This window comes from Oryzias latipes, chromosome 10, assembly GCF_002234675.1.
Source record: "Oryzias latipes chromosome 10, ASM223467v1".
Lineage (NCBI taxonomy): Eukaryota > Metazoa > Chordata > Actinopteri > Beloniformes > Adrianichthyidae > Oryzias > Oryzias latipes.
Window position 1 is genome coordinate 16,242,974 of NC_019868.2, and position 14,326 is coordinate 16,257,299.

Genomic DNA, 14,326 nt, shown 5'->3' on the forward strand with positions numbered 1-14,326 from the left:
GTGATATTTTACCACAGATGCGACTCTTTCATGTGACGTGGCTCTGCTCTGCCAAAGCTGGTAAACTGTGAGAGACGAGGTCATGAGTTTGCTTTTCAAGTGGAAGCAGTTTTCTGGTAAAACGACTTATGAACAAGAAGATGAAATAAAGTAATAAATACTGTGATGTATTTTATTTGGGTTATTTTACTCTGTAAAGCATCAATTCAATAAAATGTTTTTTAAAAACGTTCACATTTTTTTGGTAATATGAAAGAATGCAGCTCTGAGCCACACAAACATGACATGACAGCTTTGTCTGCATTTCCTTCTTCCTCTTTTCCTTTTTATGTACAGTATAGACCAAAAGTTTGGACACACCTCATTCAAAGAGTTTTCTTTATTTTCATGAATATGAAAATTGTAGATTCACACAGAAGGCATCAAAACTATGAATTAACACATGTGGAATTATATACATAACAAAATAAGTGTGAAACAACTGAAAATATGTCATATTCTAGGTTTTGAGTTGTTTCACAGTTTTCTGTTATGGATATAATTCCACATGTGTTAATTCACAGTTTTGATGCCTTCAGTGTGAATCTACAAATTTCATAATTATAAAAATAAAGAAAACTCTTTGAATGAGAAGTTGTCAAAACATTTGGTCTTTAATGTATGTATTAAAAACAGACCAGCTGGCCAAATGTTTCTCTTTTATGTTTGAGTGAGCACTGACTGAGCAGAAGGAGACTGCAAAGACAAGGGATCTTCTCTTTTTAGCTAAAATCCCACATAAAGTCTCGTGACAGGACTGATTTAGACATTGAGTGGCTGTACTGGACTGCATTTTTTTATTATATATCTATACAATACAAATCAGAATAATAGAAAAAGAGCTTTAAAAGGTGAGAACCATGCCTCTTTTTTAATTTTGTTTCAGCTTTAGATTTCAGTTTGAACTCTAAAGACGTCAGGATTAATAATGGATCATTTCTGCATGAATTGTTTGCAGAAAGAGCCACCGGTTTGATTGTGTTTGGTAAAAATAATAGAAAAATGCAACAAAAAATATTTTTTTAATCAAAAAGCCAGATATTAAACCCCTTTATATTAAAAAAATAGAAAAACAGGAAAAACTTTCAACCAGACAAACAATAAAAGTCATATCTGTTAAGAATCTGCATAGATTGAAACAAAAAACTGAAATGGTTCATGAATGCTCTTTAACTCTGATCAGTGCAACTTGTAGAGCTCTGCATTGGAAAAGTCAGCCGGTGCAGCATTAATGCACCATGTTGCTGCGAATGATTTGCTTTCTAGAGAACTTACAACAAAACAATATTTACATAATCAGAAACTGTTCAGGTTTGCCAATCCATCTAGTACTCCTCAGATTTGATATCTGACACCATGTTGCTGCTGGGACTGGGGGCAGCGTGCGCATCGGTGTGTCCACCCAGCACAGGTGGAGTCGGAGTCGTCGTGGAGGCCTGCTGGGAATGCTGCAGTTTTTTCCTGGTCATCTTCCTCTCTTTGGCACGTCTGTTCTGAAACCAGATCTTCACCTGTAGCACACAAATGGGATGGGGGATGATGGGAAGGTGTTGATGAAGTCATTATTTAAAATTTGCCCAATAACGTTTGTTCTATGAGTCCCTCTTTGGTTATTTTAAAGAAGAAACTGTCAGGTTTTTTGTGTGTGAATACTTTCACTTACTGACTTGTCGTAACTTTGTTCAAATAACCTTAAACTGACTGAAAATAATGGGGGGTTGGAGGTATTACACGCAAACATCAGTTTGGGTTATCTGAGGCAAAAAAATAGCAACAATGAGTGCATTGTAACAGGAACGTACACTGAGTCATTTACCTTTTTGGAAGATGAATAGAGCTACAAAGGTTTTGTTAAAAGAACACAATACAGTCATACTTCTCTGCACAAGCAAATCAAATTCTCAATTGTTATTTTTATATTTAATAAAATACTGTGTAGGGAATAAATACTGAACTTGAATATAATAATATTAATAATACGTAATAGTAATGCATTTTATTTAAAGGCGCCTTTCATAACACTCAAGGACATCATACAAATTCAAAAGTAAAACACACTAAAATCACTTAAAAATGTTAAAAACACAATAAATAAATTGACATCTTAATTAAAGGTTATAAGTCAGGATTTAAAAATTGAAAAGGAGTCAAAGGAGGTACTGATGAAGAAGTTCTGGTAGAGAATATGAATAACTCTTGCATGCATTACACCAGTGTTTTTCAACCAGTGTTAACTGATCTAAAAACATTACCCATCTCCAGGATATCAGCTCTTTGTTCATCCATAAAACTGAGTAGTTAGGAATATGAAAGATCGTAAAATACTTTTTTCTTTGTGTTTATTTGATTCTATTAAAGACATTTTAATAAGAATGACGGTACTGCGCTTTAGCCGTAGCTACAGCCTTTTTCGGAAAAGTCCCGCCCCTTTAACTATCTCCACCAGTCATTCTTGGAGGCTTAATTAAAGATCATCAGTCATGCAGGATCCGGTATCAGACCGTGGAATAAGTGAACAAAACAATGAGACTAAGTCTGTCTGGGTCCGGCTGCTGTTTCGCACTACATCTCACATGATGCATTAGGTTAAAATGACAGCGTCTCAGCGCACAATGAGTCTTCCTTGTTAAATGTCTTGAAACCACAACAAACACACATCAAACAGTTTTTTAATCTTCTAATTTAACTTTTATTACATCTTTTAGGAAAAAACTGCTGCAGCTTCCAGCTTTTTCTGCCAAGTTGCAGCCACAATTATCACAAAAATACACGTGAGATTGTGGAGGGGCTGTAGATCAATACAGACTATACGTTTTTTTTAATTTTCGGATGTTGGTGTCCCGCGGGATTTTTGTCAGGGTTTAAGTGTGCCGTGGCTCAAAGAAGGTTGAAAAACACTGCATTACACTATAAAAAGGTACAGGCATGTTTATAAATTGTTGGGAGTAACTTATTTCAAAAGAAAAGTATTGCACTAACTATTGCATTGTGTATATTCTTGTAACATTTTACTCATACGTCTTTAGTAACTCTCATTTTAAATGGAATTTTTTAAAGCAGTGAGATTGTGAAATGTTACCAAATAAAAAAAACACAAAGTTAACTTTGATTGGCTTGTCTGTGAGGATTTCCCCTTAAATCTGTTTTCAGTTATGTTTTTGCGTTTTATATTCTGCTTTTGGGTTTTGTCTTTTCCTCCGTGTCACATTCTCAACTGGTTTCATTTTATGATTATCCACAGCCAACCAGAGTCCGCCCGTTCCTCTCTCTTGCCAGCACAGAGGTGCTATGACAGAGGTGCATGCTTTTATTTTCAGTTGTTTAGATTATTGCAATGCCCTGCTCTCTGGCTTACCAAAAATGTCACTTTCAAACTTACAACTTCTGCAGAACTCAGCGACACGAGTTTTGACAAGGACCAGGGGACAGGACCACATTACACCCATTTTAAAATCACCGCATTGGCTCCCTGTGCATTTCAGGATTGATTTTAAGATTCTTTTAATAGTTTATAAATGTTTTAATTGTCTTGGGCCTTCTTATTTAGACAATGTCATTTTAAAGTATGAGCCCCCGCGGACCCTGAGGTCCTCTGGCACGGGCCTCTTATTTGTTCCTAAGGTGAGGACCAAAACACACGGTGAGGCCGGTGAGGACCTCAGGGCTGCAGGGTCTATAGAAGTTTTTAAGGAGAGGTTCAAGACCCACCTTTTTAATCTGGATTTTACATGACTTTGGTAAATGCTTCATTATTTTAGTCATTATCGATTTATTGATTTATCTATTTGCTCTACTTAATACATTTTTTAAGTTATTTTTTTATTTTATAAGGACTATTATCATGATTTTTATGTTTTTAATATACTACCCTTTTTATTTTTATTATATTTATGATATTTACGGTTATGTTTTAATCATTTAACTTGTTTATTTTTAATTATTATTATTGTTACATCTTATGTTATTTTTTTAATGTTAACTTATCATAATTTATATTCTGATGTTTCATAATCCAGAGTTTCCTCTCTGGGATCCATTGTTCTGGGGCACTACCAGCTCCACCTGTAGGGGGTGCTGCTGCAGCAGTGCTTGTTTTCATTGGGCCGGCTGGGGTCCCGCTCTGTGGTCTTATAGCCATGGAGTGGGCCTCAGGCTCCTTTGTGTTGGGCAGGCACTGTGTTAATGACCCCTGGTGTCGGGCTGGGCCTTGGAATAAATGGATCCCCGTTATATCATTTCCTCACAGCAGCACCAAGCCAGACCTTTTCTTTAAGCTGCAGTTCTTCATTTTTGTTCAGGGTTCTACTGGGGGAACTGGGTGTCTAGAGGGAGGAATCTGGTGAGGGAGGGGTCCCATCTGTGTGTGATTGTCCTGTGTTTTCTGTTAAAAACATTTTCATGTTTTATGACTTTTTATCTGCTTTCATGTTAAGTGCTTGGTGTTTTAACCAAAATAAAAGGCGCTGTACAAATCAATAAAATTTGAAGTTTGAAATTGTCTGCAGTTAACTCAATCATCTTTAGTGTATTTTAGTGTCTGATTTTCTCTCCAGCTTTCTCAGGTTAAATGCTGTTTTGTTTGTTTGTTACTCTATTTGTTTGAGGCAAGTTGCAGCCAGTGAAACCCGCTTTTTTTTAAAATAGTGTTGCACTTTGAGTCTTTCCAAGGAAAACTGGCATCAGGTTCTCTATTTGGTCTCTCATTTCTCTCTTTTGTTAATGTAGATTGTCTATTTTTTTTTTTTGACAAAAATGACTAAAGCTGAAGGTTGCTCATGCTTCTTGTGCTTCATTTTACTAAAAATGAACAATATTATTAATAATCAGTATTCAACAATACTACTTTTCATCTAAATATAAAATGTTTAGCATCACAACAGTCACTTTACGCAGTTATGTTTTACTTCTGCAGGCATTAGGATGAAAATAACTTGAAAGTAATGCAGGAGTCATGTAGAGCAATAGAGTGATGAGAGTACTTTGTCATTTGGAACAACCACAACCAGCCCTTCACAATGCCTAATAGTTTGAAAGTAATTTGCACAACACTTTTTATAACACCCAATATTCTATCAACATCACACAAACATTTCAGAAAGGCTTTAGATACGAGCTCACAAAATATTTTCAGTCCAGGAGGAACCCTCTTTGGCCAACAGTAGCTGGGATAGGCTCCAGCATCCCTATGACCCCCGAAAGGGATTGGTTTAGAAATTGAATGGATAGGTGGATGGATGATTTTGTTAGATCAATAGTTACATTCTTCCTCTGGTCTTGTATTTTTAAATACCCCCAATCTTTCTAGCTGCTACCAGCTACTTTCTTACAGTAGCTGGAGCCAACCCAGCTACTGTTGGGTGAAAATGGGGTGCAGGTTGACAGTCTGTAACATGCATCATACTGTGCAATTGTGAAATTGTGCAATGAGAAAGATGTGCGTCTATTAGTTTTTAACTTCCCCTTACTTAAACGGTGTGGAGATAACATCTGACCAAGTCATTCTTGCCATTTCTTGTGCAAGACATGCCATACTGTTCTATAAGGACTTTTCTAAAAACATGTTTCCAATAAGGCTAAAATTTTGAACAACTTCACACTTTAATAATTCACTTTGTACGGATATCTGTATGTGAATGAAATGCTTGTCATGTAAAAAGAGGAACTAGTTTCATTTTAGGTTAAAAAAAAAACGGAACCAAAACTGCAAAGAAAAGACGTGGTGTGAAGATGGTAAACGGAAAAAATGTTCAAAATAAGGAAATGTGAATTTTTTTTTTGACAGAGATTATAAAAAACAGATGAATTTTCAGCTAAAGTACATATGCAGTTCGCAATGTGGTTTCCTGACAACACATAACAAATTTTAGACAGGGGGCCAATAAGTTGTGGCTTAAAGTTACTATAACCCTTGTGCTATGTTATATGACCCCACCCGTACTTTGACGTGTTCTCCCTACCATGACAAAGGTGGATAAAGGTGGAAAGATTTCATGTAATCCATGGACACCAGTGAAGATCACAAATCATTGAAGAAAAAAGGGTCAGTGCACTGTCTAGTGGGTCTAGATGACCCAACTCCCAATGTAAAGGTGCCTAGGATAGATAGCACAAGGGTTAAGCCACTTTGTATGTTGAATTTTTCAAGAACCTTAAAAAAGAACGTACAAATCAGATGTCAATAATGAAAAATGCATTTCCCTAAACCATCTTTGATCAGAAAACCAACATTTCTGACCATTTCTTTATCTTCATACTCACTTACAGTCAACTCCAGTTGGTTTGTGTATCTTATCTAGTTTTATGCATTACTCCATTCTTTTTTTAACATTCGTCCTTCTACTTCCTTCATGTGGCTCCTCTCACCTGTCTCTCAGAGAGGCTGAGGGCCAGTGACAGTTCCGATTTCCTCCTCATGGTGATGTAGCGGTTATACTGAAACTCCTTCTCCAGCTCTAGTCGCTGGTGGTCCGTGTACACCACCCTGTACTTGTCTTTAGTCCGAGTTTTCCCTCCTGCATTACAATGACAAATAAATGCAATTATTAGGAAAAGGAAAATCTAAGTTTGAATGATCATGTCGTTTTTTTTGGACTAACTTCCTGTGGTGCAAACAGGCACTCATGAGTCACCTGCAGTTGAAAAAATACGTCTGGTGCCACGTTCAAGTTCAGGCGCCACTTAATTCCTCATTAACTCTATCAATCACGCTAAATTTAACTGATGTAAAGACTCCCCTGTGCATTGCAACAGTGCTTCTCCTTATCACGTTGAGTGCTGTTGACATAGGTGTTTACACAGGCAGCTATTCATTGACACAAATGTTCAAGTACACACACTCACCGTGACAGTCATCGATTTTAAGGTTTAACCACGTGACTGCATCGATCAAGGCAAAGCGCACACACAAAGATGAGGGCTTGTCTTTAGACATTTGGTTTACCTTCTCCAGAGTCCCTGTGCTGCCATGTTATCTATCCGGTTTGTCATGGCTGTGCACCCACCCAGTAGAGAGAAAGGGTGGGGAGAGCTCAGACTCAGCGGCCTCCACTATTTAGATTTGCTTTTTTTTATATTAAACATGCTGCCGGAAAAAGCAGCTTTAGGAGTGTTTATGGTCAGCTGCTGTCTAGGAAAATGGGCTTTAGCATGTCTCTCATCATTTCCAACAGCACTTAGTCTTGTTAGAGCACTGAAAACATGTTCTACACCAAAGTGTTGATGTTAAAGAATGCGTCAGAAGTGATAAGCCCCGTGCATAGAAGGACGTGCTCTTAAACTGACTCTCAAAGAGAGTATGATTGTGAAACAATATTGTTCAGGAGTCAAAACAGTGTCCAGACAGAAATCCTTTTAACACTAAAATTATTTAAAAGGTAAAAATGTGAGAAAGAATCAGCCATGTATATAGTATGCACTCACATATTCATTCATTGTCCTTCCATTTTATTTTTATTTTTTGTCTTTCTTCTTGGTATTTGTTACTCTCTTAAAACATTTAGGTTTTATCCTTAACCCCATTGTTTAGTTATTCATGTTGAAATACATTAAAACTATTTTTGGGGTTATTTGTTTCATTTTAACAGATTCTTTTTTCCCTGAGTTTTTTTTCTGTGTTGAAATAACCCAGAAAAAGGTTAACCTCTGCTTTGGATTAAAAACTTGGGTTATTTCCACCTCTATGGAGTTTTAAGTTTATAATAATACAGCTATTAAAGCATAAGAAGCAGTATTCCTTGATATCTTGTGCTAATCATTAATAAAAAAGGAGAAGGGGTTGGGTTTAATAAGCATTATCTTCTTCCACATTCCTTTACTTACGTTTTGTTTTAACTTTTCTACACATTCTTGTGTAGAAATAATGTAGAATCGGAGAATGTCAGGTTTACAGGTGAGTCGTACCTGACGCGCTCTGCCTGATGGCCTCAGGTGATCTCCTGGAGCTGAAGGGCTCCTGCGCACAGAGGAAGTTGTAGGGGGTGAGGGAGCCCCCTCCAGGGGGCGAGGGCGCGCCGCCCAGCTCCTGGGAGGTGAAGCTGGCCTGCAGGGCGCTCGGGCTGGACCCCGGGAAGCTGTAGGGGTACTCCTCCCGGTGCGCGTACGCGGGGTTCCAGGTGCCTGCGGTCGGGTCAATGACTCCCGGGACGTGGTGGTGGTGGTGGTGGTACCCGGTGAAGTCATACGCGGGCGGAAGGTACTGACTGTTCAGCGACAGCGTCTGAGCCGGGTGTCTCACCGACTGGGAGTTGGGGTACATGCTGGAGTCCTCGGTGTCGTTCCAGGGAGGGATGGAGAATCAGAGCCGCTGAAGCATGATGATGTGGCCTTGTGTTTGGCCCCGCTGTTGTCCCCCTTCGGTTTCAGGTTGAGGCTTATGACTGCCGGGCTACCTGCTCACTAACAACACACCTTTATGGATTTACTGCCAAGGAGTTCAAAAGTATCATCGTGACGTCACGGTTCACCTGAGTCCCATTTGCTGGCTCATCTTGGAGCCGGCAGGTCAATGACCTTACCCCACCTCACCTGCCCTCACGCACCATTCTGATAAAACTGAAGGCTTGACACCCACTTATGCAAGCACATTTGCACTTATACTAGATTAGATACAAATATCTTTAAAAACAAAACAAAAAAAACAGTCTGGATGGTGTTTTAAAATAATTTTCCTTCAAGTTTCCCGCTCTTTAGGACAAATCTATAATTGTGACAGCCTAAACATGTGTCTTGTGTTATAAAATTCACAACTAGATACAGTTTGCATTCAAAATTTTATGTTTTATGTTACAGAAAGACTCATTTTACCAACAAAAATACAAAAAATGAAGCCTGAGTTGATTTAATGCCCCATAAAAATGCATTTCTATACATTTAAGTCAAATTTTTTTGTGCAAAAATAGCAATATTTCATTTGTCTCAAACAATTACAAAAGTGCAATGCTATTTTTTAAATTCCTCTATAATAAGGTTTATTCATTTTTGTGCAAATAAAAAACTATTCCTAATACAAATTTAGCCTAATATGTTGTACATTTTTATGTAGATACAACACTTTTAATTTAAGAAATAAATTCAATTTTCCCAGTGAGTTTAATGGAAAAATAAAAGCAGGCTTAGTAGATCACATATTGCAATACTTGATATTACCACACAAGGTCAGTAGAGAGCTGAAAACTGCCTTCAGTTCAGAGGTGAGATGTTTAAATGTATACATTCTAACAGGGTTTGAGTCTTTTAAGGATGACATAACTTCCTGGGCTTATTATTGGCTATCGCTCTAACTGATAAAAAACACCAATGAGGTTCTTAAGTGAGGTTGAAGTAGTATGTCTTCATTGAGCTCTTTTCCTGTCATTAAAACACAGCTTTGTGTTTTTAGTTACATAGCCTAATGTCCATACTGCTGATGATGTTTATGTTCAGGTCACTAAGCCTGTGTATAAGTTAATGTACGTCTGAAGCAAAGAAATACTCATGAAATATTCAACGCTATATCGGACCATCACAACAGCATTAGCCGTTAGCAATAAGTAATGGGCATGAAAGTGGTAGTGGCCTGAACACTGAATAAAGTGCAGCTTAACATCACTGATATTATCCATCATCTAAAGCTGGATGGACATAGGTAATGGCCACTCAGAAAAACCAATGGGTAGAAAATATACCACATCTTTCAGCTCCATCATTCTCTCTCCTGGTGTTTTTTTTAACTATTTTTTGCTGATGACACACAGTTCTCATCTTTTATTACGTCACGTCATTATGCATATTTTCTTGTTTCGCAGACATCTATGCTTGAAGAAAAACAGTTAAACAGCCTCATTAAAAGCAGAAGTCATGATCTTCCAAACAGCAAAACTTCATGTTTAACATGGAATTTTCATTTCATATTTTGCAAGAAGTCCTGCAATATTCCCTCAAATGAAAATCCTGTTTTTGGTGTTTTTAACTTGGTGTTGAAGCGTTTTTTTCACCATGGAGGACATACAGTAAAAAAAGAAAATCAAGCTTAAAATTGCATTTCTGAGTATTTCTTTATTCAGATTGTTGTGAATCAGGAGCAGACAAAAAACATTGTTGGAAAACGCTAGTAGTGATACAGAAAGCAAATTTGTGAGGAAATCCTGTGGCTCTGCAGAAATTATGTCCATCGCAGATTTTTTTAATTGTAGCTTAAAAGGGCATACTAAACATTAAAAGACCACTGAGAATGATTTTAACAAAAAATAAAAGATTTTGATTGATAAACTTTACAAAAAACATTTTTCTTCCTCGCCCCCAACATTAATACCTCTTCAATATCAGTAGAATACACCCCACCACCCTCGAAGCAGGTACTTCTCAGCTCTTGCCATTATTAGTGCAATGCTCTTCAAATAGAATCAGGTCTTCTCAGATGATCCAAAATGCTGCAGCATCCGTAGTTTTGAATTATCAGTCGCTAAAACTAAACGTTTCACTTCTGTTCACATCTATGCACAGGTTTCTATCTGCCAAAAATGTTCATTAGAGCTGATTAAACCTCAAAGACATTCCCTGTACCATGCTGCAAAGGATGACAGGCAAGTGAGTTTAGCTCTGTGATCCCACAGATACCGTCTCTATACACGTACTGTATTTAAAAAAATAAAGACTGACTTCAAGTTTTTGTATATTAAGATTAAAAAAGAAAACTCAATCCACTCGTTGTCTTTTACAGCTAAGGCAGTTTAACATTGTTTGTGTAGACTCTGTCTCAGCTTTTGTTTGTTATGTACTTCATTTGTTTGTCGCTTTGGTTAAAAGTGTAGGCTTAACTACTGAATGTAAAGATAAAAAAATATGGACAAATATTTAGCAACAGGAGCACAAACTCTGAACTGTATTATTTAGAAAAGTAAAATAAAAAAACGTTAAAAACTACAAATGTAAAATGTTTTCATTTATAATGAAAATAAAGTTAGGTTACAAAAACGGACTCGTATCTTTTTAAAATATTTTTCAGGGAAATAAAAGATTTTCTGCAGCAAATCTTTTAACAACAAACATCAAAATGGTAAGAAGTAAAAAATTAAAATTAGGCTTCTAAATTAGGTGCATTGAAGGAAAAGTTCAGAAAATAATAAAATCAATATATATACCTAAGCTGAGTTGTCGTAGCTATTATGAATTATGCCAAAAAGGACAATACTACAGGAAATGAAGGTAAACAGTTCTTCAAGTCTAAATCTTACATGTGAGACAATTTCTTTATTTTAAAACTGCAAATGAACCACAACTGAAACTGAAAAGGATAGTTGAATACTAATGTTGCTGTCTTTTCTTGAGTCAGCAGTGTTTTGCTGCAGTGGATGCAGGCAGAGAAGAAACTCCTGAGCTGTTCCATCTGTGGATTGGAGTGATTTGTTACAACTGATCTGAGCTCTCAGATCTGTCCTGATGCTCCAGCAGGTTTGAGGTCTGGACTGTGACCGGGCAGATTTGGCTTCAAGAGTCTTTCGTCCGTTTGTTGTTTTTGTTGGCTGTGACCAAAAGCAACAACAACAAATCTGAGCTGGGTGATAAAAGTCCACATTATTTCATGACAAAGCAGGATGCACAAAGTAACTTGCATTAAAGTTTACTAGAACAGAACAAATAACTCTCTCTCCTGTTTTTATTGTTCCTTCAGTCTAAATGTGTCAGATTCATTCAAAAGCATTTTAAATAATCAATGTTTTTTCACGCACAGCAAAGAAAACATTTTTTTTTTACTTTAATGTTGCCTTATGCAGACTCATTTTAAGAAACTTAATCTGATATCTAACGTTCTAGTTTCTAAATTTAGAAATTACGTTGCATACAGTAGACTTTGCATGTTGCTGCCGGTGATGAAATCTTTATCTGTTCAGTAAAATGGCAAAGTAAAATCATCAAAGCTTCTGAATCCTTATCTTTAAACTGAACTATCCTAGACAGTTTAGCCTCTTGATGGGTTTTTCATTTCCTTTTGCTTTGTTTTGCTTCCTTTTTTGGAGTTTCCATTTGTTTTAGAGCGATAGCACTTGTGCCTTTACAAAAACAAACAGATTAAATATTTTCCACATAGACAATTTTCCTTCATTTTGAGAAATTAGCTGAAGATGGGAGAAAGCATTCTGTAATGTTTTTGTTTTTACAGAAAAATAAAGCACAAACCAAAAAAAAACAAACTCATGTTCCCCTCACTATTACAGAAGAATTAAATCAACAACTAAATAAGAACAGCCACACTACGCACTGGTTTGTGCACTTGCAAAATGTTCTAAATGTTGCTGCAACAAATGGAAAACTACACAAACTTTAACCGCAAAGACTGCTTTTTCACAGTGAAAGTTTAAGTGTAAATTAAAATTTCATCATATGAATTTTCTCAAAGTAAGTTTTGCTTCATTGACTTATTTTCATTGGGGACCAAAAGAGAATGTTCACACTGAGCTGTTTGGTACACACCAGAATTCCTTCCTTCTATTAACTGGCTTTGTTTAGCATGAGTGACAGCTACCCTGAAAAGTCTGAGGTAGTCTGGACAAGGAAACTCTGGCCTGCACGAGTGCTTAGCCTTTCTCACAAGTGAACCCTGGTGTAGTTTACTTAGTGTAAACGCACATGTACTCTTCAACAGTCAATGATTTTAGCATCATTACAGGCATTGGAATAAAACAGTTGGCAACTTTCTGCTTATTATAGGAAGAACAAATAGAAGTTTGATGTTTTCCTGTGTTCCATGCCTGTGTTCTTACTCCAGAGTGACATGTTTTAAAGCTACATTCACACGCCCATGGTAACGTGTGTTCTAGCGGCCACTTCCAATGAAAACACTTTCTAAATGTGTGTTAATGCGCGATTCGGGCCTCTACATTCAAAACTCAGGCATTCACGTGTAGCTACGCATATTTTTAAGACTTTTATTTTTAAGACTTTTTAAGACATATTTTTAAGACTTCCAGATCTACTTACAAAACGTGTAGCCATCAAACATGGGTCAAAGGTCAAAGCAGGTTGAACTTTGACCAGTCAGGGACTAGGTTTTGATAGGGATTTTTGGATGGCATCCCTTTTAACTCACAGGAGTGCCAACCATTTGAAAAGTGATCACAGAGGAGAAATGATTAATTGTGGTTTGTGTCTGGCTGGAATTCTATGACACCAGGTTTTCAAATGTTGGAATAGAGCTGTGAAAGGAAAAGCCTGGATTCCCCAGATTTGCACCGCTTCAACATTTCGCACCTCTTCCAACTGTAGGTGGTGGACACGTGCTAGTAAACCGTAGAAAAAAGAAAACAAGAAGCCCCTCCCTGCTAGTCCAGTGTGAAAAACATGGGCTAAACACGCGTTCAAAAATGCGCATTTATTGAGCGTTTCACCGCGTAGCTTCCCATTTCTCAGGCTGTGAGCGGAGCAGTTCAGCCACTCTTCACTAGTTCAGATAGACTCAGCATTGTTGGGGCTGAATATTTTGGACTCCACTTGGTGAAGAGGTTCACTAAGCACGGCTGCCACATATAGAGCAATAAACAGCCTCTTTGTGGCTTTGCTGTAACATTCCATGGCAACAACATGCTAAAATTGGACAAGACAGTAAATGCAAAAAAATTTTTTTAAAAAGTCCATAGATTCAGTTTCCTGTTTTGCGCTGCGCTTTGGTTCAGGATGTTTATACAAATCACAGAACATTAAATGTGACTCTATGGTAATTTTTGTTTCTGTTTTTTTTACCTGCATTTTCCTTACAAAGTAAATACTAAACATGTGTTACGTTCATCTGAATTGATCTATAGTAACTGTTAATTATATGTAGAAAAAAATTAAAAAGAGACTCTCCTGTGTGTTGCTCCCCTCCTATCTAATAACTGGGGTTGCACTGACTCTCTAATTATTTCTTGCACAGCTTTTAGATTTACTGGTACAATTAGAGGAGACCACATTACCGTTCAGTTTGGCCCCTGTTCCCTCCCCTCCGTCTGCCTTTCCCCCAGTTGCTTGTTAGAGGAAAGAGACTTTGTCAGCGATGGGGTTCATCCCTTCATATCCTGGGAAAGAGAAAAATTAGGAAGCGAGCCAGCATTTAGGACATAATGTGCGCATGCATGTCTTTGAAAGAAGATGGGATGAAAGAGCAGGCAGAAGGGGTGAAGGCAGGGGGAGATGCTGACTTATTTCATGTGGCACATGTGAACAAACTAAGGAAATAAAAGTGACATATAAAGGAGTATTAAAAAAAATCTGAGTCTTTAGCTACTTTTCCAACTTCTGAGAAACTTCAATGTCTGCTTCCAAAGCTCTGAGTTCT

At 37.3% G+C, this 14,326-nt stretch overlaps 1 protein-coding gene across 1 annotated transcript; it reads right to left on the reverse strand.

Annotated features, from left to right (window-relative positions):
• Positions 1–813: 813 nt before the first annotated feature.
• On the reverse strand, positions 814–8,437 carry LOC101154788 (homeobox protein CDX-1). Its single transcript, XM_011480233.3, has 3 exons — positions 7,939–8,437; positions 6,403–6,551; positions 814–1,550 (listed from the first exon to the last, which is right to left on the reverse strand). The coding sequence occupies exons 1-3, from the start codon at positions 8,291–8,293 to the stop codon at positions 1,365–1,367; spliced, it is 690 nt and encodes a 229-aa protein (XP_011478535.1). The 5' UTR covers positions 8,294–8,437; the 3' UTR covers positions 814–1,364.
• Between the last annotated feature and the right edge of the window lie 5,889 nt (positions 8,438–14,326).

Coding starts and splice junctions, on each gene's coding strand:
- LOC101154788 (XM_011480233.3), bottom strand. CDS start 8,293: ATGTACCCCAACTCCCAGTCGGTGAGACACCCGGCTCAGACGCTGTCG. Junction 6,552..7,938: donor CATCAGGCAGAGCGCGTCAG/GTACGACTCACC, acceptor ATTGTAATGCAG/GAGGGAAAACTCGGACTAAA. Junction 1,551..6,402: donor TCAGCCTCTCTGAGAGACAG/GTGAGAGGAGCC, acceptor TGTGTGCTACAG/GTGAAGATCTGGTTTCAGAA.